Source organism: Canis lupus, chromosome 21 (assembly GCF_048164855.1).
Source record: "Canis lupus baileyi chromosome 21, mCanLup2.hap1, whole genome shotgun sequence".
NCBI classification, from domain to species: Eukaryota; Metazoa; Chordata; class Mammalia; order Carnivora; family Canidae; genus Canis; species Canis lupus.
Genome location: NC_132858.1, coordinates 23,584,163 through 23,612,046, shown reverse-complemented (window position 1 = coordinate 23,612,046; position 27,884 = coordinate 23,584,163). Strand labels below are relative to the sequence as shown.

The 27,884-nt window shown below is 41.2% G+C and overlaps 1 protein-coding gene across 4 annotated transcripts in view; it reads right to left on the bottom strand.

Annotated features, from left to right (window-relative positions):
• The window catches only part of CD44 (CD44 molecule (IN blood group)), a 91,545-nt gene that overhangs the window by 10,227 nt on the left and 53,434 nt on the right, over window positions 1-27,884 (bottom strand). The window contains exons 7-18 of one of the 4 annotated variants that reach the window (XM_072791112.1): window positions 24,120-24,248; window positions 22,740-22,865; window positions 20,018-20,131; window positions 19,432-19,548; window positions 16,578-16,706; window positions 15,001-15,129; window positions 11,774-11,875; window positions 9,829-9,915; window positions 8,741-8,947; window positions 6,000-6,065; window positions 2,251-2,322; window positions 170-248 (exon numbers count right to left, since the gene is read on the bottom strand). In XM_072791112.1, coding sequence (XP_072647213.1) covers window positions 170-248; window positions 2,251-2,322; window positions 6,000-6,065; window positions 8,741-8,947; window positions 9,829-9,915; window positions 11,774-11,875; window positions 15,001-15,129; window positions 16,578-16,706; window positions 19,432-19,548; window positions 20,018-20,131; window positions 22,740-22,865; window positions 24,120-24,248 — 1,357 coding nt within the window. The remainder of the gene's footprint in view (window positions 1-169; window positions 249-2,250; window positions 2,323-5,999; window positions 6,066-8,740; window positions 8,948-9,828; window positions 9,916-11,773; window positions 11,876-15,000; window positions 15,130-16,577; window positions 16,707-19,431; window positions 19,549-20,017; window positions 20,132-22,739; window positions 22,866-24,119; window positions 24,249-27,884) is intronic. The other 3 variants (XM_072791113.1, XM_072791114.1, XM_072791115.1) reach the window with 3 other exon arrangements.

Here is a 27,884-nt window from a genome sequence, read left to right as displayed (position 1 = left end):
CAGACTCTGACATAAGATATCCGGGTAGGGCCTGAGATTCTGCATTTTTAACAAGTTTCCAGGGTGTTGGGGCTGCTGGTGCCAGGGCTGCACTCTGAGTAGCAGGTCCATGGAGCCCACATAGAAGTGACGTCCTTCCAAAGCGAAGGCCCCGAGCGCACCCCCTTACCTTCTTCGACTATTGACAGCGATGCAAACGGCAAGAATCAAAGCCAAGGCCAGGAGCGAGGCCAAGATGATGAGCCATTCTGGTGAGAGGGAACCAAAAGACACCTGTGAGCTTGGGAAATACACTTTGTAAAAACAGAAATGTACTTTATGTACTACAGATGGGTCTGGCCAAGTGGCCCTGCCGACCAGCAGAAAATGCTAGAACAACTCTGCTCTAGGTGTCTGCCCAACAGGCCTCTTGTTTTAAACTCTTATCACTAGTCAGGATTTTCAAGTTCCTCCAGGAGAAGCATGTCTCCAAAAAAGCGTGGAATGACCTGTAGAAACTTGTAACTGCCTTTGGCGCAATATTATTAGGGAGACTAAAGGGAATTTATGTTTCCCTCAAAAGGAACATGCCTCTCCTATATAAGAGCACCCACCTTGTGTTTTATTAAGAAACTCAAATGGGGGCCATGCACAATGGGTGGGAAGAGGACACCCCCATGGAGGGCTGAGCTTTTTGCATGTTCAGCTGGGTGTGTGGGGGGTCATTTGGCAAAACTCCTTCGAAATGTGCATCCTTTTGAATCCCGCTTTTGGGAATTTATAAGACCTCAGAATTTGTTACGAAGACGTTCATTGCCGCGCTATTTATCATAGTAAAAGTTGGAAACAACCTCATACGGGAGGAAGGGATCAGTTCCACAAATTAGGGTACACCCACCCTATTCTGCACTGCGAGAGCAGGAGAAGATCTACTGATGTTCGAAGCTGTGGGCAACCAGCTGGGAGGGGTGGTGGTTTCCTAAACAGCATGTGCGGCCTACTTCCATTTTTGTATGTAAGTTACATTTTAAAATGGTGGGAAGGACACCTATGAAAATGGTAACCATGGCATTTCGGGACGGCGAGGCAGCTAATAAATGATTTACACTTTGGTCCTTTGGTTTGCATTCTCTCAAATGTCTCCAATTATCGTGTATCACTTGTGGGCTGCTGACATGTTAGACACAGGTTTTACAATCAAGCTGTAAGAGGATGAAAATATGACTTGGCAACGTGGATGGATTCTCTTGCCAGCTGGGTTGTCTATCTGTGCAATGAGCTGGAGCTCAAGCACCAAGAAGGATAGGGAGGCACTGATTGTCCTTTCCCCTTTGGGAGTCTTGGGTTTCCTCCCCTGTCCTGCTCAGGACCGCGTTTGCCTGGCCTCCACCTGGTTAGGTGAGTTCGGGGAGGGAGGTGGAGGCAGGTGGACCCATTTTATCCTTTGCTCTGGTCTCTCCCGTTCGCTCTCACTGGAGCTGGGAAGAACATTGCAGATTGCTTCTCCACCACCCCCTCTCCCACTGGCTCCCATTCCAGCTGTGCTCAGGCAAGCTGAGGCAAGGGGGTGAGGTGCCCCCTACATTCTTCCCTCTCCCCGAGGGAGGCTCAGCTCGGAGGCCTCTGAAGAGGGGGTAAAGTTGAAAAGAGAATTTACAACCCTAGGAAAACCCTTTCTTCTTTGTAATCCCACTCCTTAGAAATGCTCAGTTTTGAGCCCAAGTCAAATAAAGAATTTGCCTCGAGTGCCTTAAATCTTGGTGCTCAGGAGAGCGGGGTGGCCCAGCCCTCCGACCGCGCGCTGGGACTCATTCAGACACCTTCCTCTGTCTGGATCTGTAAAGACTGTCACTTGAGAAACAGTAGTTTGGGGCCAGAAGAATGTTCTTATGCCACCCCCCACACACGGCCCTTGTAGCTCCTCACTGCCTGCAATGGGAGAGGAAAGCTGTATGCTTCACCCCCCAGCCCAGACATAAAGGAGAAACCGGGCCGAGAGAGGCAGGACCTGGGGTGTGGCACAGAGTCCCTTGGGTGGTAGATCATTGCCATGGGAAGGAAGCTTTAGCGACTCACATGCCACCTCTTTGGGACAGGCCGGGGACAGGTCTGAAGGTTAGCTCATTCAGTTTTGGGGACCCGGAAGAAAGAAAGTTCCATTCTTTCCTACCAAATGCTCTCATTCCCTCTTTAGCTTGCAAAGAATGTGCTTTTTCAGTATCCTCTTTTCTTTTTTTTTTTTTTTTTTGTCCTGCACAGTTTGAAACTTACCTGGGATTTGAGGTTTCCGCATAGGACCCGAGGTTGTGTTTGCACCACCTTCTTGACTTCCACTTGAGTGTCCTAAGGGGGAAAAAAACCCAACATCTCTCAACCAAAAGTTTGGAATGCACAACTACGAGTTCCTTACACAACAGCACGCAGGGCCAACCTCTCTTCTGTTCTGCATCACTGCGAAGCTATTTTCTAGATCCAAGCCACGGACATTTATAAAGTATTACACGAGAGATACCTCCCCAGAAAAGTTGGTTTGATAAAGGCCAACATCTGGAGATGTCATTTTTCATGAAGAACATGAGAATTCTCGCCAGCGGCACTATGTAGTGTTTAAGACCTTGGGCTCCAGAGCCCGGCAGCCCTGGATTCAAGTCCTACCTCCACCTCTTGCTAGTGACATTCAGGCTACTCTCTCCAGGTCTCAGCTTTCTCATTCAGAAAATAGGGATAAGGATAAAATCCACTTCACCATAATTTCACAGAGGTGTACAGAAGCACACAAGAATGGGAACTGGGTGTAGTTGCTCCGTGCTAGCTCTGATTTAGGACCTTGCCACTCAGAGCATGGTCCCTGGACCAGCAGCACAGGCATCACGTGGGCGCCTGCTAGGAAAACGGGATCTCAGGCCTCATCCCAATCCTACTGAATCAGAATCTTCATTTTAACGAAGATCTCTAGACGATTCAAATGCTCCAGAAAGTCCAAAGCAAATCTAACGATCGCATCTGTGTATTCACAGATGTGAAAATAAATATTAAGAATTAAGGGTTTAGGGGGGGCAAAGGCCCTTTCTGTCCAGAAATAAATCACCCTCTTGGAGTCCCTTGCTAATGTGCTATTGAAACATGCCCAGTTTTCAGAGGAATAAATATCTTCTACTGCCACAAAACAAAGTAAGGGAACAAATGAAGCATCTCAAACTGGAAGGACGCGTCAGAAGACAAAAAATCCACAGCTCCGCCTGGGAGGCTCATCAAAATGAGGGAAGCATGTTTTTCTTTTAAAGTTTCTTTTAAAAATTTCTAAGACATCTCGTGAAGAGACTCACCTAAGGTAAAGCTTGGGTTTTTTGTTTGTGTTTTTTATGCTTCCTCCCTGGCTTCAAAACAAAATGTGAAAATATCCCACAGAAAGGAACTTGTTCCTGCCTACCAATGGGGGGCCTGCTACAAAATTCTAAAGTCTACCAAGGGAAGAAAAAGCAAATCAGGGCAGTCTGCGTGGCTAAGCAATGGATGGAGATGGACAGGCTTGAATTAAATGAAGATGTCTGTGGAGGGCCAAACTTCAGACAGTGGACAGTGAATTTCTGATGACGGTGGTTTATTTTGGATAGGCCAATCTGCTGTTTTCGTTAAACTCAAAATGGAACAAAACACATTCTTACCAGACCTCTGGCCATTCCACACACCTCATGCCACTTTGACACTGGCCTTGTACTTGGCAAACCCCAGAAGGAGTCCAAGATGCTTTTCCTAGCTGCCCCCCAGGGCCCTTGGTCATTGGCACGTCTTTACCTGCACGGGTCATGGGATGTTGGCCATCTACACTGGAGATCTTTGGGCTTGAAAACCACCTAAGTGGTATAGGCACTCTCCCTGGTCTTTCTCTGACTCATAGCAGCCTTTGATATTTGAAAAGGAGGCCACTAATGGATCATAATCTCTTTATTTTGGTTTTCAAAAAAAGCGCTCCCAGCAAGGAAAGATCTGGGTGTGTGTACAAGATGAAACCTCCTACTTGAACAATACACACCTGCATAGGAGTCAAACAAAAGAGGCCGCTCCCGCCCACCTGATTCTCACTTCAAGCAAAAGACAGAGAAGATGGACGAGATATGGCAGGCCTCACCTTGCACCCTAGAGGTCTACAAATCCAGCCAGGGGAGGGCCGGCTGGGAAAGCAAGCCCCGCAAAGACGGACACTTGACACTGTAATTTGGAGATGAGAATCCAACCTGAGACGCGTGCACAGAGATAATTCAACTGGCCTCGACTGTGAGAAAAACAGTCTAGGACAGAGCTTCTCAAACTTCAGTGCACATACAAAACACCCAGTGTGGGAGGAGGGCTAGTTAAAATGCAGACCTTGATTCAGTAGGTCTGTGATGGCTGGCGCTTCTGCATTTCCAGCCAGCTCCTAGGAGATGTTCAAGGACCACGCCTGGAGTAGCTAGGGTCTCTTGATTCTAGAGAGCATGCGTTTTGATAATAACTCCCTATCATTTCCCAAACTCTTTTGTTTTCCTGATAGCTCACGTTCTTCCCAAGAACTCTGGGAGGTAACCGAGGCAGGTGCACTGATCCCTGTTCTACTAGGAAGGAAAGGGAAAGGCTGATCCCCTTTTTTACTAAGAGCTTGGGAAAAGCCAGATGCCCCACCCAAGGAACTCAGAGAGCCAAGACTTTGGTCTTTACTTTAGAAGTATTCCTAACGAACCCCGATATCCTGTGCTCTTATGTGAAAGCTTATTACCAAGCCACCATGTAAATATCCGTCTTCGTATTTGCTTTAAGTGTGTGAACCTTTAGACCTAGAGGCAACTGCAACCCTGACTTGGGCATGAAGGGAAGACCATGGTTCGGACAGATTACCTGGTTTTCATGGAATCACCTACACTGACAATATCAGGGCCACCCATACCAGCAGGACCTTTCAGTGGTCCCAGTGATACTGGTCACAAGTAAACCTGCTTCATGTCAGACTTTTGTTGCCCGCAGTAATGTTTCCAGGGGTGTGATCTGAGTCACAGTAAACACTTATCCATTTAATAATACGTGCCTGGCAGTAATTATGGTCATTATGGAGTGTTTTCTCCAGAACATACTTATAGAGGCAATATGAGACCTCAGGGCTTGAAACCTGGCTCCACCACTCAACTCACCAGTGACGTCAACTCAGCCAAGGTACTTGACCTCTCTGAGTCCTAGTGTCCTCGTCCGTAATACAGGGGTGATAAACAGTACTTACATAGGTCACAGGGTTTGTAGGATGATTAAATAAAGTAATATGAGATGAACCATATGAAATCCTGGGTATTTGACGGTTGACCTACAAAAATGGCAGTGTCATGTGGTCCACCCTAGTTTATGTGAAGTGTTCACATGACACCACCAGCACACAGTAAATTCTCATTAGATGCTAGCTACAGTGCCATGTGCTGGGGGTTATGCTAAATGCTTTACATGGTTTCATCATTTAGTCTTTAAAACAATGCCCTGCAAAAAAATAAATAAATAAAAAAATAAAATAAAATAAAACAATGCCCTGCGACAATTATTATCCCAATTTTAATCATTAGGAAACTGAGTCTCAAATCCCTAACGCAACATCCTCAGTGTGTGGAGGAGTTGGGATCAAGCCCAGGCCATTCTTACTCCAAGACCCATGTTCTTAATCAAACTGGCTTAATATCTTGCTCAATTGAGACCCTGCCTGAATTCTTTTTGATCCTTCCACATGGAAGACTTTTCTCCAACACAGTACTGCATTGTCCCTGCAGTGTCAGCATCACCAGGGAACTTACTAGAAATAAATATGGTCAGGCTCCACCTCAGACCTACAGAATCAGAAACCTTAAGGATGGGGCCCAGCAGTGTGATTTAATAAGCACTCTCTGTGATAGTGATGCATGCTAAGAAAGTCTGAGAACCACTCTTCTTGAGCCAATGACTCATACTTTATTAATCATCAGCAGGCTCAATGATGATAACAGCAAATGACTACAGTAGCTCAAACTTACCAGCTGATTCTGATCCATGAGTGGTATGGGACCTCTCACTGGGGTGAACCGATGAGTCGTGGTCTTCTGTGAGGAGCAAGCAGAAAAGGCTCATTACTGGGTGTTCCACTGCAATTTACATTTCCTTACTTTTGCATTTTCAGACAGCTTATCGCCAAGTTTAGTGTTTTAAAGGTCACCAGAAAAACAGTGGCAAGGAGCCTTGAATGGCTCCATGGTATGAATTACTGTTCATTGCTTGATCCACTGGTAAGTAGGCTAGAGCTTTAATCAAAATTAAATAAACTGGGACAGCACAGACCATCCAGGATGACCACAGGAAGTGTGGTTTTGGTAGAAATCTAAGAACATTAACACTCTATTATGATGTCTTTGTAGGTCTGAATTGGAACTTGATACTATGTCTTTGAAATAGAGACTAAATGCTTTGAATTATACAGATGTGATCGCTGGGAGTGTGTGTACTCTCTGACTCAGAGCATGAGCCACTTACGGAGTTTTCTCTGAGGCAGGAAATAGAAAATGGTTTTGGTGTGCAAGATCTTGGTGTTGAGTTATGCAAAAATTCAAAGGAAAGGTCAACTGCTTATGTAAAGAAAAGGAGTTTGAAGATAAGTGAAAAAGGAATAAGATGGGTGCTAACATGTAAAAAATATGGACCTGGTTATTAGAATAAAAATAAATAATAAAAAATAAGATTTTTCAAAATTGAAATCCGAATTTTCAACATCAAGAGTTAACATAATCTCCTCTCCCCAGATGTCTATCACCAAAAGGTTTTCAATTGAGACAGACTCATGAATTGCTAATATCTGGGTCCATAGGTCAAATCAAACATATGTAAATTTAACATATGGAAACAACCCTCCCCGCTCTCCTCTCTCTTCCCCAAACACTTCCAACATGCTGGAATCTTAGAACAAAACAAAACAACAAGACAAACAACAATGACAACAAAAAGGGAAAATGGTTTCATAAAATGGTTACCGTCACCCATTATGAAGACCTGTAAGGAATATGTAGAAATCTGATCATCACCATTTCCTTGATTAGAGAAGGTGGAGGTAAGCATCCTGTAATCCCTTGTGTAATTGTATAGAGGAGACAGATTGTTTTGTTCTTTAGTTAGAGTACTTGAAAACAGCATTTGCTGAAATGCCAACACCAGCACCCCCGATACCACCACCACCATCGTCATCACCACCACCACCACCACACCACTGCAACTGCAAATGTTTTAGTTCTGAACATCAAGCATCAAGACTGAGAAAAACGTATGGAAGACTGACCTTTACCTGAGTGGCTTGGAGGAAAACTAAGGATGACAGTTGAATCACTTACTAATCATTTAGTGCAGGAAGAACCACAGAAAATCCATCTGTTTGATCACGGAATATAGAAGGAATCTGCATATGTGAATATTAATTTTGTCGAAAGCATTTTATTTACTAACAAATATGTTATGTGACCCTTTCATAATACTATCACTTTTAAAACTGCCATTTAAAATTTAAATTCATTTGATCTCACAACGGTCCTTATTTTGCCAAGAGAAACAAGGCAGTGGTCTAAGATTAATTTCTCTGAAAGAAAACTGACAATGCTACTTGGAATGTTTAATAACTGAGGGCAGAACCATGCTGGATAAAGAACCAAAGGGTGTGAGGGGCTATGTCTTGCTACTATCACCAAAGTTAGTATCTTTAAAAACTGCCTAGAAAAGGAAGCTCTGGGTGAGCAGCCCAGAGGCAAGAATCCAAGCATGTGACATCCTGAGTCTTCTGTCCCCATATCAATTAGAGCATCACAGATGTCATCTGTTTTATCTATTGGGTTCTCATAAAACTTACTTTTTTTGGGGGGGGGGGTGGGGAGGAAAGACAGACCTGGCTACAAATATACATTTAAAATCACGAATCTTTAATATAATTCAATGGTTGAGTGGCAAGAAGCACTTGAATCACTGGGATGGGGAGGAGAGATTGCAATTCTCATTTCTTAACCAGAGTAGTTATGTCCAGTTCTTTTTCCTTCAATGTAAGTTTCTTTTTTTTTTTTTTCAATGTAAGTTTCTTAATGCAAATGGAGGAGCAAAGAAAGGGAGAAGTAGGCGAGATTAGGTATTTGAGAAAAGAAGTCTCACTCTCCTTTTAGGTGGTGTCCAACTTAATTGAATGAGTCATCTTTAGTCATCTCTTTGCCATTACAACACGAGAAATCAAGCCTATGCATTATTAGTAGATTAAATCATAAAGTCTGAAGTGTGAATCATAAGCAGGTTTAGCCACGAGCCCTCCACCAACAGTAAAATTCACCAATCCATCACCAGTAAAGATGATAATTTCAGAGCAAAAGATTTTAGCCTATGGAAATTTTTCACATGTTGGGTAAAACCTTACTAATGAGGTAGCATATCTGAGTTGAATCAAATGAATTTGCCAATACTTAACTACTTTGACCTACAAACACGTTAATTTCCTATGGTTCAAATTAATATATCACAAGATTAGGAACAAAGAGAGAAATCCTAACATGACAACCAAGTCACAAAAATAAACGGAGACTGGAATGATGACCTGTGATAAAGGTCATTCCCGTATCGCAAATCAGTCTAATCATAGCCCGCACAGAAAATGCCCCCCACCCCCACCCCCTGTAGTACGAAAGTACGCGTTGTGTCACTCTCTAGGGAAATCGAACCAGAGCTATCTGGAGCTATCTGGAGCTAACGGCCAAGTTACCTGAAAGGAAATGAATAACGTTAGAATTGGAATCTCCAGCAATATTAACTTCAGTAACTCCAGGGAACCCCGTCTTAGCGGGGGTCACCGGGATGAGGGTCCTGTATTCATTTGTGGCTGGCGAGTGAGAATGAGAAGCTTCCACTGAAGGAGCTGAGTCTTCGGGAAGATGTCCACCTTCTCTTCCACCTCTGCCATCAGTTCTATCTGTATGGACGTGGAACCAATGGTGAGCCCACATTTGTGAGTCCACCACCCATCGGGTGCTTGTCTTCAGAACATGCTAGTGCTGCAAAAGCTTTCCACTTGTTATTCATGAGTACGAAGCAAAAGACAATACAGTTCGTTCTACTATTGAACCAAAGCGATATTTTGCGATTGGCACCACCTGGACATGCCTCAGTGGAAGAGATTTTGGTGATCCCAACACCCAGGAGAGGCATTTGTTGCAACGTCTGCCTGGATTACTAGAGTTAGGTTTATGCTGCTGCGACGGTGACCTTGAAGTCAACTCAGGTACTAGATAATCTGGAGCTCTTACTCAATTAGACCCGCCTTTGATGAAGTAGAGAAAACACATCATTGAACTGAAAAGTAAAATCATGCTCCCTGCAAAGGGAATCGTAAAGGCAAGGTTTCAAAGCCCCGAGGCTTAGATTACTCTTTCCTTTGCCATAAGGGCACCGCTTCTTAATCACCAGCACCATGGATATATGTCCAGAGGATGAATGGCAAAATAATATTATTGATGAAAGGAAAACAGAAGAGTGATAGAATTCAGACCTTTATACCAATTATAAATCATATACAAGCGATCCGTTATTTTAAAACCACGCCACTAGCTCTAGAGTTTAAGAAACCTAAATTTTTAGATTGAGAAATACTGTTTGTACTTTATTATGTACAGTAGCTTCTAAGAGGTCTACAAAGCAGAAACATCAAAGAACCATCACCAGCCACACCTTCTGATCAGAAGTAACAGCTTAACAGCAGCCAGTTGTGTACCTCCACCAAAGACACCGCAAAAATATCCATAATTTATTGAGCTTTATCAAGAGCTGAAGCCAACTGAGCTTTACAATCCTTACTGCTAGTTGGAGTAGAAGCCGTTGGATGGTTTTTATCTTCTTCCAAGCCTCCAGGTGATGTGGAGAAGCTCTGAGTATGACTTTGCTCTGTTTCAATGAGGGAGGAATCCAGCATTAATTTGGAGCCATGAAACGAATCCTCCGTTAACTGCGGACAGGGAGGATCTAGCTATGGTAGTGTCAGACGGGTAGGTGCACAGGAAGGCCGAAGTTTGTGTATACCATTTTCCTCTGATTGCTAGAAATGTACAACAGAATTCTGTTTCATCCCTCATCAGCTCCTAAGAACCTCTTTTTCAGTATAGTCAACAAAGATAAAGTGCCAAGGTGAAGCCTGAATCAAAACTTTGTCCACCCTGGATCATCCTGGCTCAACTCTAGCTTCCAGCCACTTAGGAAAACTAAGGAACACAGAGACAAGGAAAAAGGAATGGTGGGTGGCAAAATGGGACTGTAGGGAAATAAATACCATGATAGCAGGTAGCACACTTCCTAGGATGAAAGAAGAAGTTCTAGAATAACCTGCTCAAGTAACTCAGATCAAATTTACACAAAGAAATATTTAAGCCCCTTCTAAAGAATATTAAATTAGAGCTACCATTATACTCTGTTATTAGGTTTTTGATCTTGTCTGTAAATGAGGATTCTCATCACTGCACTGAAACGTCAGGAAACGCTTGCCTGGGCAAACACAGGGCCCTCACTGACATGTACCAATCTGAGGTTGAACCACTGCCCATATCTGCAATCACTCTGACTACTTGGGGTTGATTTCTTTTGTGTTCTTCTAAGAAAGGTACTGACCTGAGTTACAGGTGCAAGCATTCCATAAAGCACATCCGTAAGCCATGTCCACCACCAAGTAAACATGCCAACCAGGAGAAAGGCATTCACCAAATCCCAAGCCCAGTATCAGAACAAAAGTCAGCAGGGACATAGAGTGGAAACACAAGGCCCCCCATTGGAGGGGACCATTCTTAGGCTTCTCTCCATCTCCTTTGATGCTTAACACTGTGCTACATACATTCTTGGTGATCAACGCATGCTTGTTGACTTTTTCCCTCTACCTAGAAGGGCTCACATGAAGGACTCTGACCAGTATGTGTATCAAGCAGTGAAATGAAGCCCTCATAAATCTGGATTTCTTTCATACTCGGTCAAGAAATCGCGAACAACTTCAGGCTGCCCTCTAGGATAGCCCTGTCCATATAATGGCAGTTAAAGCTACTAACAGTTTAAGCACTGGTTCGACAAGATGTTCAGTAATGGGAAGAGATATAAGTAAGTGTTCCTCTTTTGTTTCTGGGTCCTGCCACTTTTGTTAATGGTCAACAGTATGTCTTGCCCTCCTGAAGCAGGACTACAGGCCAGTAGAGGGGCTGTTATATCCTTCCAAGTTGTCATTGAAAGAGGTCCTATCCTGTCCAAGTCTTCCACCAAATGTGTGTTCGGATCTGCAGAAAGGCTGACATGTGGACTATGGCTGGAGTCCTTCTGTGGGCTGCTGTAATTTCTCCATTCTCTATGATTATCTGGCCCCACAATTTCTTTTCTCAACAACCCTACCTCTCTTCTGCCTTGATTGGAGGAAAGATGGGAACCAAAGGGAGATGGTTAAAACAGAGAAACCACTGTCTTAGCCATGGTCTTGGGTTTTACTCACATAATGATTTAGGGAAGGAAAATCAAGTTGGGAAGAATCCCACAACTTTTAAAAATTTTCTTTAACATAAAGTCATTGCATCTGGAAATCACCAAGAATGAAGGCAAAATCAGATTTAAAGAACCCACCAAGAAAATAGACAATGAAGACCCTTTCATACTCTGGGCTTGAGCCGAGCCACGTAGCACTAACTCCATTCCACCACCAAGCTCTGCAGGTGGGCCAGGGTGAGGAAGAGCTGAAGCAGGACACAGGCCAGTAAAGGGGCTGCTATATCCTTACGAGTCGTCATTGAAAGAGGTCCTATCCTGTCCAAGTCTTCCACCAAATGTGTGTTCGGATCTGCAGAAGGCTGACTTGTGGGACTATGGCTGGAGTCCATATCTGAAGGAATCAAACCAGTGTTAATGCTTGATTTACTAAGCACTACCTGAGGGTGGTTTATGGTCTACAGACAAACTATTTTCATACTCAAACCTGGACAAGAGGGGGAAAAGTACATACTGACTTATGTCTCCAGAACTGGAACAAATTATTACTTCTTCAGAAGAGTATCACAAGAAGTAATTGGCTTTATTTAAAGACTGAGTGTATGAAAGATACAATTTTATGTTTTGCTGAGTCTGGAAGGACTCTAAATGAACATGAGATACCTCAAGCTTTGCAAAAAGACAGAAACAAAGCCCGTGTGTCACTTGTCCCATGCCATACACATTGCCTCCCTTATAGACCCATGTGATCTGGATCATGGAGAAAAAACAAAATGCACTGGTTCAGCTCCCATTTCTTCACATGTCCCTCACTTGGCAAAAGAGCTTTTTAAACTTTTTTTAATTAAAAAAAATGTACAGCCCCCTTTCTCTTTTGGTCTTTTTCCTTTCACAAAGTGAATGTGCATATAACATAAAATTATTATCCAATACTACCTACATGGAAGCCATGGGAAGTATTCAGGGGCAAGAATAAAAAGCAGTAGATGTCAGTGAATCATTCTTCCTATAAACACAAGTTTGAGATGTCTCTGGGATTTAACATGTGCAATGTTGAGAGACGCCAAAATGTCACCGAAGGATTTAAATGTGCTGTTTCTAGTAATTGCCACAGATCGGTGGGGCTGAAATAACAAGTCCTGAGTGAAACAGCGACCAAACAATCCAAAAGCACTATCACTGTTGCTGGCCGTCCAACTCCAAGTCTACCCATACTGCTGCATCCAGAGAGATTTAATCAGGTCCAGATGACTCCAGAGGGAAACACAGGAATATTGGACACTCATATCTACAATGAAGCCTTTATATACAAGAAAAGAGAATTAAGATCTTTGTAGGGCAAAACATGGCTGACTGTATTATCCCAGGTTTCAAAAAGGAGGAAAGGCTAGTTAACCTAAATCAAAACCCCAAATGGATATGCTCTCAGAAAAAGTCCTGTCTGTTAAGCCTCTAGACACTCTTGCTCACCTTCCCTTCTATAAGTAGAATCCTTCAAGATATTTTGCACCAATCTATGGTTGAAGTCAATTGTATTATCTTTGACATGTTCAATTTAATAGACAGACCCTCTTTCTGTTCATCAGTATGGAGGATTAATATTGATCATGAAGGTTAGTTTTCACTGGTTTGGTTTTCCACCATGGATACACCAGCGCCACCAGCAGCCATGTGCACACACGTGTGTTGGGTTGGCATGTGGCACTTCAACCCCGCAACCTAATGGCCACAACCTAGCCACTCAAACTCATCTTCCTTTATGAGAAAAGGGCCCAGTCACTCTGAAAAATCCATACCATCCTTTGGTTTCCCTTCCTTCATGCCTCTCCATACTTGAGTCTCCTTTCTAGAAAAACTTTCCCTGACTTCCTTTCTCTATTCATGGTTTTTTTGTTTTTTGTTTTTTTTCATTTTTGTAAAACCAGATCTGATCTACTTTTCTCCGACACTCTGGAGAGTCCTTTGAATTTTTGTGTTTATCGGGGGCAACATTCATTTGACATCTATTACTTATCGTTTAATATTGTTAGATACATTTTGATGATAAATGTTCTCTTTTCCTAAATTTTAAGTTCTGTAAGGCCATGGAACATGCTGTGTCCATAATGCACTGCACATTAACAGATATTTAACAAAATTGTAGCTTAAGGGATATCTGATCATTAATATTGGGGAACAGCATAGGATGTTTTAAAGGAAGGAAGCCATAGAGACTCTGGGATTCATTTTGTAGATAATTTGGTTCAATTCAACATCAAGAGACATCATTATTATGCTCTTAGAACCCATTTTAATACAGTCTATGTTATGCATACCCTTGGCAGTTTGGATCCAGATAACATATTCAATGCTATGACTGAAAATTCACTTCCCTCTATTGACTCTTGGTTTTTTCTTCTTTTTTGGAATGTGATATTTCTGTGATCAAGACATCTTGTCAAATAATTTTTTTAAAAAACTTGAGTAACTCAATTCACGGGTATAGTAAGGAGCACGGATTCTCCAGCTTAGTAAAGACTGAAAAAAAAAAAGTGATAACACCACCTGCTGCCAACTCCTGCAGATTCTCTCAGGAAAGCTGTCATCTGTTCTGATAAAGAAAGAATTCCTTTTGAATATAAAAACTGGTCAAAAAAATCAAAATCCTCCATTTTTTGCAGAACTACAACTAGTATCTCTTTTACTTTCTCTTTCATTTCTATTTTTAATTGCTTATAGATAAATAAGACTGATATTTAAGAAAACAGGGATTCTATCCTGTATAAAAGCAGTCCATTCATTAAATTTGCAAATATTTATTGAGGACCAAGAGTGGTCCAAACCCTAAGTCACTGGGTACCGTACTTCTTTCTAAATGTGGCAAGAGTGAATAATTATATTTTCTGAGCTTTTTAGTTACTTGTTTGAAATGAATACTCACCAGTTTTTGACCTCTAAGATTTCTTTAAGTTACATCTTTGGGTCTACCATGAAAAAAGTCACTGAATTCAATCACTTCACTCTCTTTAAAACCTTGTACTTAAAAGTAAACAGAAAATAAATCTTGAGGCTGCTTCTTCTTCAGAGAAAATAACTTCCACTCCTGCCACTTTAGGACTAATTCTGCTTTAACCCTCTGGTTGAATTCTTTTTTTTTTTTTAATATTTTATTTATTTATGACAGATACAGAGAGAGAGAGAGAGGCAGAGACACAGGCAGAGGGAGAAGCAGGCTCCATGCACCGGGAGCCCGATGTGGGATTCGATCCCGGGTCTCCAGGATCATGCCCTGGGCCAAAGGCAGGCACCAAACCGCTGCGCCACCCAGGGATCCCCTCTGGCTGAATTCTTTAACCTCGGCCCAAGATTTCATATTCAGATGAATGTACTTATCACCCCTACCTAGAAAACTAATTTTTGAAGATACTTCAGGTTCCTTGGGAAAGCAGACTGGTCTAAAATCAAGGGCACATTTCTAGGTAAGTGGCCATTTGGTGCCTTTCAAAAACATAACATATAGAAAATCTCAGAGGCTATTACCCATCCATCTTTCCGTTTGATGACCTGGTCCCATTGGATGTGAGATTGGGTCAAAGAAATAAGTCCAGGAGCTGTCCTCTTGACTCTGCGTTGTCGTTTTTTGATCTGGATGGCTGTCTTGGGCTGTGGCTGTTGTGACCAGGTAGTTCAAGCAAGTGTTAAAGTGTTAGTTGACATCTGACCAGGGATACACTGACAAATTTAAAGAGACTTTATTCTCTAGACAACACAATGAAAGCACCTTCCTGGTATAGAGGGCCAAGAACTTGTGTAAACACAGGATGTTTTAGCAGGTATGGGTCTGTTCATGCTCATTTACTTAGCAATCAGCATGTGAACTAGAGGACACAAAGGTATTAATAACTCCTGCACGAACAGAGAATGAGTTATAGTCATCATGTGAAGATAAAGAGGTAGTTCTTGAACCACATGCCATTTTGCCACCAACCCTTAAAGGAGGAAGTGTCTAAGCGCATGATGTCATTCAGAGACAACCACATCCCAGTGAAATGCACATTAGACTGGTAGTGATTTAAAGAAGGAATCAGGCTGCCCACAAGATAAACATGAAAGTAAACAGCATTCATCTCAAAAGCATGAATGGAATCCATCAGAAGCATTACCTTCTAACAAGGGGATTCACAGCTCAAGGGACATATAAGAATTCAGCATGTGCTTTTGCTTCATTCAGAACCAGTGGAGATACATAGGTAGGGAAGATTACAATAGGAGCCCCTTAGCAACAACCACACCACAGAGCCAGTCACTGAATCCACTGCTTTGCCAGGTATGCATTCAGAAGCTGCCACACACTGGAAGCACATCCTGCATTACATTCTATATTGCAAATGGAAGCAGGGGGCTATTCTGATACCAAGTGAGAATACAGAATTCATATTCTCTTACAAGACAGGATGCATTTCCATGTTTCTGTCACACAGACAAAAGAATCATGCATAGGAGTTTGCAGAGTCAAGTTATCTGGCATCACTTAGAGATGATGACAGGACTCAAGTCCAATTTTCATGATCCCACAGTTCAAGAATAGAGAAGGTGTATTTTTGTAAATCTAAGAAAAAAGCACTGTGTGTTCAAAGAGAAATCTCCAAACAGACATGACCAAAGGGCTAAATGACATCAAACAGTTATTTTCTAACTATCTGGCTCCATTTCTTCTAACATTAGAGTTCTGACCAAATACTTTCTAACATGCCCAGTATTTTATAAAGCTATATCGTAGATTCCTTTACAAAACAAAAGGGAGTATTTGGTAAGATCAAAGTCTCTGCTAAAATCTCACTAGGGGATGCCCAAAACTAGATCTGAAAGTGGCATATGCAGGAGTCATATTCTCTGTGTCTTCTTTGCATGCTAGATCAATTCCTACTTAGGTGATTTGTTATGAGCATTTAAGAGTTGGCTCTGTGTTGACCATATCATAATTTACTAATTAATTAATTAATAATTAATAATTTGCAATTCTTCTTTCAATGTCTTTTTGTTCAGTGTTCTCTATGCTTAACATTTAACCCAAGAGGAAGTTTCCACCCAAGTTTGCTTGTTAAACAACCCATTACCAGCTGTCCCTGCTGTTGAATGAGAGTCTTCTTTTGGTGACTGCGGATATTTCCCATGCCATCCATTCTCAACCCACTGCTCTTTCTGGGTAGCTGTTTCTTCTATTGTACTACTAGGGATTGCCTCGGCTGTGAGAAGAACAATTGTGAGCCATTATTGTTCAATTTCCTTACCAACACATATCTTAATATGTCAAAGCCATATACCTATGGGAGAAAAGGTAGAAAAGGACAGCAGCAAGGACAGAGACCACTGATATTCTGGAAGAGATATTAGAGATCAATGGCCCAATCTTTCCATTTTTCAGATAGGAAAACTGGGACTCAGAGTACTTTTGCTCAAAATCCTACATCCAGATTGGCACAAAGTTAAGACTAGCCTAGTCTATGAATTCCCAGTAATGAGTCTTAGTTTACCATATTCCATGGCCTCATATATCCTTGACTGAGAGAACATTGCCTCCAAAGAATTAAGCCCTTTGCTGCAGTGATTTTGAGGGGAGGAGTATATTATATAACCAATTGATGATAAAATCAGCATGGTGGGAGGACTTCTCAAATGGTGGTCACATAACCCATGATCACATGCACTGGAAAGGCACCAGCAGCAGATGTGCCCAGCATGAAAGATGTTGACAAAGACTGGCACATTACAAAGTTATGTCTACGTGGCATCTAAAATTGCCAAAATTACTTTTTAACAAAATTAAGTCAATGGAAGAAAGCTATTCTAGCCAGTGTTTAGGATTATACAAACAATAGAAATGTGTGATGAGCTAAAAATTTCAACCTCTCAGTGTTGTAGTAGTCCAGTTTTAAAAAGAATAAAATGAATGGAATAAAATTGTATCAGGGTGCCTTTGGGAAAAATCAGAATGCCACTGTCATTTTCATTTATAGCTCCTAATAGCAAATGTTCAGTTCATCAAGAAAATGAAAGCCTATAGACTTGCCAAGCCAAAGTGTATTTTGCAACTGGTAAGACTGGTTGTATTCCATAATTTTAGAAAATGATATGTGTGATTTGATAATAAGAAAAATCTTTAAAAAATAAAACCTATGTCCTCATTTTACCCTTGCATTGGCCAAAACATTCCTGGGGTTAACTGGTTATCCAGAGGGAGGAAAAAGAAGTCCCAAATCTTCAGTTTCACCTCCCACTGACTAAATCACTACCTCCTGACAAACAACGAAGTTACAAAAACCATGAGCCTAATTACAAAAAGGGGGAGACTAACCCGAACATAAACTGCCTACTCAAAATGTTTTAGAAAAGAAAGAAAAAGACAAATGCATGGGTACACACACACACACACACACACACACACACACACGCACACATGCACACACTACACTATCTTTAGAAACATAACGATCCTTTAAATATCCAGTGACCCTGCTGTTTGCAACATATGGATTGGCAGAGGATAGGATTTCCATCGTAAAATATGAAGGCTAACTCTCTTCTAGAAGTTGTAATGGTCTTTGACAAAGCCCAGAGGTCACCAACCAGAATCTCTTTAGGTTTTGTAAGTACTGATAAGAGAATTGCTGTAGAGGTTACCACTTTCCCCTTTCCCTCTGTGAGGTTCTGTTACATCTGGATTTTCAACCCCCCTCCAGGAATGCTGTCCCCTCCCCCCCTCCCCCACCACCTTTTGACAATGGGCTCATTAATTCCAAGCCTCTTAAGAAACTGTCTCCTTTTTAAGTACAAACTGTCTTAAATTCTAAGATATACTGGTTCCAAAGGGGAATGGTACGGAATCCCATTCTGAAGAGACGTCTGCTTCTCATTTTTTCCTTCTATCAGAAGACTCTTGTTAACTCAGCCCATAGCCGTCACACAAAAATAAAATCCACTGGGATAAGAAATGAGCTGCAGGCCTGTTGGGTGTATTCAGCACAATGCCCAGGACTTAAAACCTACATCCTGGTTGATGTCTGAAATGCTTCTTTTGTTGTCTGAAGGCATCCCTCAAAAACTATGGCTTCTCTCTTTGGTTTCTAAGTGGCTGCTTCTTACATTCTTGCCTTAGGAGTATCCAAAGCTAAGAGAATAATAGTTAAATCATAGTTTTAAAGATATTACAAGCTGTCATCCTAAATTAAAGCTTCTTTTTTTCCCAAACATGATAGGCATATCTCCAAGAAGGAAGAAGAGTATATACTCCTTACTTTTTTAGTTCTATCCTCAGAGATCAGTAGTGAGACTTGAGATTGTTTTTGCAAAACCTGAGATGTTTGCACGTAAGTAGAAATAACAGTACAAAGCCTTCCCCAAGCTACTCTGAGCTTAGAAACAGAAAAAGAACAGTCACAGAAATTCAAATATAGTCTATATGAGCTACTGACCTTCCTCCAAAGAGTACAAGGGATGCCTTTCTACAATGCAGTGAGGAAGAGAATGTAAAAAAAGAAACTGGATTCATCAAAGATCTTCACAGAAGATAAGCATTCCAAAGATCATCAATGCACTTGTCAAGCTTTCTTTCCAGATTCCACTGCTCGGCACCAAAAGATACACTCTTCATCACACATTTCCATAAACACACACAAATCACCCAAATGGAACCTTGAGGGATCTCTAACACACACACAAAAAAACATATCTCAGATCTCTTAAAAACATTTCAACATTTTGGCCTTGTGGGCAACCTGACAAGTTAGCATTTTTCTTCCAACTCCTAGAACTTGTGTGTAGACTTGGCAGCTTTTCATGCTCCATGGATAAAAGAAATTACTGTATAGAAATAGAAGACATGGCTAATGTCTAAAAAAAATTCTTCCCTATTCTTCCGAATGACTTCACTAACTCATCTAAGCCAGAACTGCTGACCACCATCCTCCTTACTTGTGCTTGTAGCATGCTGGGCCTCCTCTTCATCATGGTGCTCATGGTGAATGAGAGGAGAGTGTGGTTCGCGGGTCCAGTTTTCTCCATTAGCACTGGTGCCACTTCTGTCCACATCTGCCGTGATGATGGTTATATACACTGTGACTTTTTAATCAACCAACCTTTGGTGTTGTGCTCTTCCATTACAAAGCATGCTATTTAACAGTGCTATGCCTAAATGGTACCTCTGAGCATCTCCGCTCAATACTTTTGAGTGACTCCACTAAACTCTCCCAAGAGAAAATCAATGGGCATGAAATTTCTTAATGATTACCTGTTATTCTACTATAATCACTTTGTCGAGGGCAGCACCATAAACCAAGGTAATGTGTTCATTTTTATAATAAAGCAACATAAAGTATCTTGTACCCAAATGGTATGATTGATAAATAACTCCTAGGTCGAACCAAGTATCCTCATGAAAGTTTAGAATCTGTGATGAGGCATTAACTACATTTCCCACTGAGTCCTGATGATTGGGCTTTGCAGCATCATAGACTTTGAGGGAAAAAAAATCTTTAATGAAGTATGCATAACCCATTACCAGTCATCCTTGTAGTAGTCTGAAGTAATACTTCTGGATTCGATTCGCCTGGGCTCCACGGGGTCCAATCCTGGTTCTGTTTTGGGTGGCTAAAAAGCCGTGGTGTGGTTGGAACTGTGATAATGATGATTGAAGCAATTAGGAAAATGTTAGCTCTTGAGCCTTCACTACTTGTTTTACACATCTCTCTCTTCTTTGGTCTATACAGTGAATCATCTATACCAGGTTGTATAGATGGTTGAGTGAAAACGGAGGGAAAGCAGAGAGAGAGGGACTTCAGCTTGATTCAGCCATATTGTCAAGCACCTCAGTGTCCTCTACATTCTGTCAAAGAACACGTTGGTGTCAGTACACAACATGTTCCAGAGAAAGCAGCGAAAGGAGCTGCAGCAGAAGGAAGAACAGCTTTGGAAACACCCTCCACCGAGGAGAGCCGAAAACATTAGCATTTTGCCCATCCATGCAGTCTGTAACAGCCCTGTGCGCCTGAGAGCCCTAGGAATTGGTATCACTGGCAAGTGTGCTACGTGGAGATCCTCAGGCTAAAGAGGTAGATACCTGAAGACTATACCATGATGATATGATCACTTTATTTCATTAAGAGTTTTGGTGGGGGAAGGCATACCCTGAGCAGCCAGGGATTTCCTATAGATGATTCTAAGAAAGAACATTGACCCAGAACAGCCATATGATTTACATTTCTAAATATTTAGCAAATACCTATGGTATTCTCAACAAATAGAAAGCACTTCATGAGCAAGCCATTCATAGCCAATGAGAGAAAAACAAGATTCATACATTCAGTAGAAAAGCACCATAGGTAACCCACCACCATTAGCAGATGGTCGACGGCGGGGGGGGGGGGGGGGGAGAGGAGAAAAAAAGAAAAAGAGGCATACATCCACCAGAGGCTGAAACTGTCACCCAAAATGATAGAGCTGGAGTAGGAGACACCTGACAGAAGGATCACGACAAAATTAGGATCAATTGCTTTTGTGAAAATATTATGTGCAAATCCATCCTAATTCTTCCAAACTTATTTCAATACCCAACTAAAATCTCCACTAGTTCTTTTACAGAACTGTAATACCATCAGCTCTATTTCACGAGTGAAGCAAGTCAAGTTTAGAATCATTATGCCCATTCTCAACAAGCGTGAAAAAGTGGCAGTTGTCATATCCCTACAGAAGAAAAAGGCACCCTGCTTAATCACGTACACAGGTGCCAAGCAGTGCGCTGAAAACAGTGAGCTGAAATTGGAAAATACACCACAGAGATGAAAAATACCAATGGGCATTTTCCCCAGGAGCTTAATCACACTATTTATTTTCAGGTTGATCTGTTTGGGTTGCCACCCAAGAAAGCTGAGTTTCTCAAGTATCAAGACCACATCTTTACTGATGGCCCCACCTTCTGTGTCCTGAACCCAGAAGACAGTGTGATAGTAAAGCTCCAGTGTCTTTTGGCTATTTGATTTTCTCTCTGAAGTTATTAAAAGGGGTTTCCTTGTTTTCTAGACCAAGCTCTGCAGAGGTGTCCAGTCTAAAGAATATACCACTTAAGAGCTTAGATATAAAGTATCTAGGTCATCTTCAGTATTTGTGGCATCGATGCCATATACTCCGATGCCTCAGAGCCCAAGCTACTTTTTGGACTCGTCCCTTCCTGGGTGCTGTCCATTTAGGAGACAGCACTCTCAGGTTTCAGTAAGACAGTCAGAACTTCAGTGACCTGAGAGAGTCCATGTCACACCACAAAAGTATACCATCTCTGAGGACAAGAGTGATGAAGTGATATGGGAAATTCAGGTTCAGAATTCTCATCTTTATTCAGCAACATCTCCAATCATGAGAGATATGTCCAGGAAACCCGGTCATCTGGCTAACTATTAGACTGACCTTTGCATGTGTTTTTAAAGGATGCTTCTCAGCTCAATTTCCATCTCTGCCCTCGAAAAGTTTTATAACCGTCACAAATTTGGATACTATTATACAGTGTATTCACTATTTGTTTTTAATACTTGGCACTGTTTCTGTTAAAGCTCAGCTAACATTTGTCCTTTCCTTCAAAGTCTTTTAATTATATGGGTGCCCTACTCATTTGTTAAAACTGGATTTGCCCCCTTGATTTCAACCAAGTTTTGATTCTGACGATTCTTGAATTCTGGTTCCCAACTTTTAAGCCTTTCTAGGACCGTTTAAGTCTTCAATGTAGAATCATCTACAACTTTTAATTAATATCCTCCCACTCACATTCTACTGCTTCAATAAATGATAGTTTGAAGGCAAGAGCTCTGTGTTTTTTTTTTTAATCTTTTTGTTCCCAGCACCAAGCACGGTAGGTACACAATAAATATTTGTTGTAGTGTTTTCCTATGCCATTCTCTGACAAAGCCCAATAATTCAAGGAGAATCTGCAGCAGCAGATCATATAAATATACAAAACAGAAAGAACCTAAGACAATAGGAGTTTTATAAAAGATATTTTCCTAATTGCTCCATTGCTCTATTGCTCAAATGGAAGGAAGTCTTGACTCCCATTTTGAAAAAAAAATTTTTTTCTTCCTTCATGATCTAGGACTAAGGTATAACTAAAGTGTGATAAGCCATAGATTTATGCTCACTTTCCACATTAACTATTTCCCAAGGTAGGCACTACTGGGCATCACTCAGATTAATCAGTAAGCCTTGCATAAATGGTTCTACTAATTGATTATTCTTACTGGTGCTGGAGATAAAATCTTCATCATCATCAATGCCTGATCCAGAATAACTGGGGTGTTTGTCTCTTTCATCTTCATTTTCTTCAGTTGGTTCCCAGCCTGCTGAGATGATACTTGAATCCGTACCTGTTGTGGTGACTTATGTTAGTGGCTGACCTGGATGCCAAGCAACCCATTTGACAAAGGAAGAAAATCAGGCACAGAATGTATAATGGAATTCCCAACATTTTAAGAAGAGTGAGACATCTGAGTTGCGTACCCCCAAATTCTTATATCCTAGTCTATGAAGCTAATGCATAGATCTAAAAACAATTGGCTGTGACCTTTACAACTGAACACTCTCTTTAAGGAAGTTAAAAGAATAAATATGGACATAACCCCAGCAAAGAAACAAAAGAAGAAAAGGCCAGTAAACTCTCCCCCTCCCATGCTTTCAGATTATTAACGTATTAAGCATGTGCCATTAAAGCTAGGGTGTCAAGAATAGAATGAAAAGATTTCACATGTGCCCATTTGTTTTGTCCAGCCACCTTCAGAAAACTTTTGGAATCCAAACACATCCATCATTTTTTAAAATCCCATAGGTGTGTTCACTAATTCACTATTTGTTAACTCATCTGTTGGCCTTCTAGCATCAATCACATCACCAGAGCTCTGAACACAAATGCAAACTGAATTACCATCCTCAACAACCGAGCAGCATCCAGCCACAACAAAATTAGTCAATTCACAAAGAAATCATGCCCGGCATTTCTTAATCAACCAAAAGAGTCGACCAAAGTGGACTGGAGCCAGGATTTTGAGAAATTCTCACGTTTTCCCTTCTGGACACATCATAGGAAGGAAGACGGAGACCCTCAGCCTCTTCTCAGTGGTTACTGTAGAAGATGTCTCTTTCCTGAAAAGGGCTTTCGTATACTTTCAATGGGGGTCATGCTATCTTTTGGAGTGACCATCTGTCTTTTCTTACTATCAGTGGCTGCCCAAAGAATAGTTCCACTGAAGGAGAGTTTCTAAATTTTTCTAGCTCCAGCTACGCTATTTTATTTTCTCATGGAAAGTCAAGAATTTTTAATGACTTTTGTCATTTTGGAACATCTTTCAGAGTCAAAATTTTGTTCTGTCATCAAGAAAGATTGGCCCCCTTTCACAGTGCTCTTATTAGCCTCCTCTGGGCCTGTATTAATTCTGTGGAATAGAAAGAAGAAATCTGCTTATTAATGCTATAAAGTCAAACATATGGGTTTCCAAGTTCATGATGCTTCAAAAGTTATCAGAAACATTCGTGAAACCAGAATGGACTTTAGGATAAGTATCCCTGAGGTCAATGAACTATTGAAAATTGTCAAGAGATCTTATGAAATAATAATAACTCATTACCAGCCATTATTGTTGTTGTGTGAAGATGATTCTTGGACTCTGATGGTTGAAACCACCATGAAAGCCAATCCTGGGCTTCTCGCCTCTTGGTTGCTGTTTTGGGAGTTGTACCACTAGAGCTCCTCAAAGCTGTTGTAACCATAATTGAATTGATGGTTGAAAGGTTAATTATCAGTTCCTAAGAAATATGCTTCTACTTTTTTACTACTCCAGAGAGTCATCTATACTGAGTATAGATGGTGGGAAGAAGCAGAAAAAGCACAGAAGTTCCACTTATTTTCAAGGCTCATACTGCAGGTCATAGAATATCAGAAATGGAAGGACCTTAAATATTATCTGGTTCATGATCCTTATCTTAAAGAGGAAAAAAACTTGCTGGATGGAATGTGCCTTGTCTGGAGTCAGAAAGGCCGAATGACAGAGTGTATGACGGCAGTCTTTGATTTTTGAAAAACTATAGCATAGTAGAGGGATTAAATTTTTGTCTGGCCCCCAAAAGGTCAAACCAGGACCTGTGGTGATAATTGCAGGGGGACAAATATTCTTCCAAGTGTTGGTTTTAAAAGGTTATATTCTAAACTATCCAACAACAAACTTCCTCATAAAGTATCGTATTCCCCACCATCAGAAAGATCACTTAGGAAAACTGTGTAGATCACATGATTAGAAGTATTGATTGAGTGGGGCACCTGAGTGGCTCAATGACTGAGCATCTGCCTTTGGTTCAGGTTGTGACCCCTGGGTCCCAGGCGCAAGTCCCACATGGGGCTCCCTGCGGGGACCCTGCTTCTCTCTCTGCCTATGTCTCTGCCTCTCTCTCATGTTTCTTATAAATGAATGAATGAATAAATAAATAAATAAATAAAATCTTTTTTTTTAAAGTGCTGATTGAGCTAGACTATTGAAGATCCTCTCCAAATCTGAGAGTCTATGATTCTGAAACCAAGCTCTCCAGAGTCCTCGCCTTTCATGTTCTACGCACTTTATCTTGGCCAACCAATATCATTCTCCAAGAATTTAGGGTATGATATTTCTGCCAGCAATCCCAGACATGTAATCCCAGCAATCCCCAACACGCAGAAGAATGCCACATGAAAGGAAAGACGGAAAAAGATGCCTTCCACCTCTTTCCATTTCATGTCCAGATCCTCCAGCAATTTTGCCCATGGTCACTTTTTTTATACCAACGCTATACTTTGCAAAGCAGAACAGGACATTCTGAGTCCATTTTTGAAAAGAAGGAAATCAACTAGGAAAGATGGACAGAAATTAAGTGACCCAATGATCTCACTAATAGGATCAGAAGTAAGAGTCCTGGTTTGAAAACTTCCCCAGACTACCATTTCTGCCACCATAACGCACACCAGAAGAGTATTACATAGTAGATTAAAAAAAAAAAAAAAACTAAAAAAAAGTTGAAGCAGAGGCTGAAACCATCATGAAATCCCCAAATACAAAAAAGTCAGGTGTCAAGAAAGCCCAGAAATGGCCCAAAACGAAGCACTGGCAAGAAGAGTTTTTCCTTCACAATGTTTGTTCTATGAAGACAAACATTGTAAACATTTAACATTTGAAAATAGCATATTCTTTTTTCTGCAGCCGTCTCCCACGTGACCTTTATCACCACGATACTCAATCACAACAAAACATCAGCATTCTTTTCCTTACATGAATATTTGTTAAAATAAAAAATATACTCTATTCAATGTGTTATAAACTAAGTCAGTGTTAAGGACCATTTTTATTACTCCCCTTCTGCAGAAAGAATGCCTAATTATTTTGAAATATGGGCATATCCTCCCACAACCAAAGTTGATAAATGAAGATATCCTTGTAATCTCCCATTGTTATAGACCTGGAACCTCCTCCTGCATGAGCTCTGAGTTCAGAATTCTTTGCAGGGATTTAGAGTTACTACTCAAACATCCAGGGAGCCTAGATACTGATGGAAAACAACAGGTCACTCGTCCACTTTACAGCTGAGGATTTCAGTATCCAAAAAAGTGCACAGGGCCTACACTTTCCATCCGTAAGTCCTCATTTCCTTCTATTATTATTGACTGCGATCATTAGATCAGCAGAAGGTAGGAGTCTGCATTTTCCTTCACAGACTTCCTTCAAGAGGGTATATTCTGAATGGATCTCCTAATTGAAGCTTCTGACGGAAAACTAATTTTGATTCTCTGTGCATTTTGCCAAAGGGAAAACAAGTAGAACGTAATATCCAGTTGTATTCCCAGATCCACAGGCCTCTTTGATAAAAGAAAGGGTACCAGATCCTGATTCCCTAAAGATGGAGAAGGGACATCTGTGTGAGACTTCAACATGATAATGGATGTCCTTCTCCTTGACGCTGAAACGCCTGGATGCAGGACAATGGATAAGCAGAAGACATAAGAGTTTACCTGTTGTTGCTGTTGCCGTGTGATCCTGAGTCTTAGGCTGTGAGTTACCAAACCAGGACCACATCCAATTATTTTGCTCCTGAACTGCTGCATGGCTGTTTGAGTGCACAGCTGAAGTAACTGGATCAATTACGAAAATACCATTTAGTGAGATCTTTTCCTTTAATCTCAGATCTATGGATATATAATGTCTACACCTATAATAGAGTGAAGATTAGAAAAGAAAGATCGAGCTCTGGTTTTATCATCCCAGTCTCCTAAAGTCTCTTGGACTCTCAGAACAACATGAGAAATGCAAATTTTGAAATGTCTTCATTTCAAACAGAACCCTCTGTATACAGGCTAAGAGCAAAATCAAGTAGGAACTTAACAACCTGTGAAGGAAAAGAGATTTTATATCTACTTGATGGGGCGACCCTGCCATGAAGTGAAGGTCTTTGATACAGCATTACATAAAGTTGTTGTCCTTCATTTATTTTTCGGGTGTCTTTAGAGGTACTTGCTTGTATCTTTTGGGTCTATCACTTTATGCAGGTAGCTTATGATGACAACTGGCATTTCCAAAGCTCCACCCACACTCATTAACTTCAAGTCAAGCTTTATGCTAGAGCAGGAACTTGGCAAAGGGTGTGTGTTCAAAATGTTGAAAGCAGCTAAAGTTTTGTCAAGTTTCCATCTATCACTTTCTGTCATTGTAATTCTAATTCAAAATGTGTTTCCAGAAAGGAAACAAAACTGCCCACGTTAGAGAAATTCTGGACTCTATTCAAACTAGAGAAAGGATAATCAGTGATATTTTGCAATTTGGAATCTCCCATTTGACTCTCAAGTAGGACTTGAGTCCAGAATGTTTCCCGGTAGAAGAATAGCAAAGATGGTCAAAATAAATATCTAAACCAGCTGAGATTTTTAAAAGCCATTTTGAGTTATACACCCCTTTGAAAATCTGATATAAGTTATGACTTCTGTCCTCAAAAAAAGTGATCTGACACATACACATTCTCAACATTTTATATATTCTTTCAGGCTCTTGAATGCCTTATGGCCTATTTTTGAACCTGTTGGAGGGCCACGAACTCCAGGTTAAAAGCTTTGACTCTATATACACCAAACACCAACAACCTGTGCAACATGTTCCATGCTACAAAGGACACGTTTGCACAGAACAGAGAGTAGAGAGATGGGAGCCAATTTCACCAATGATGCTCCCAGATAAACCTGAGCATCCCCCTGAGGCACCCCATTCTTCCCTCAGAAATTTTATTAAAGATGCAGAGCTCCTGCCACCTTCACCCCACAGGAGACTGAGAAGAGAGCAATGAGAAGGAAAGATACAAGAGCAAGATAGAAATAGAAATTG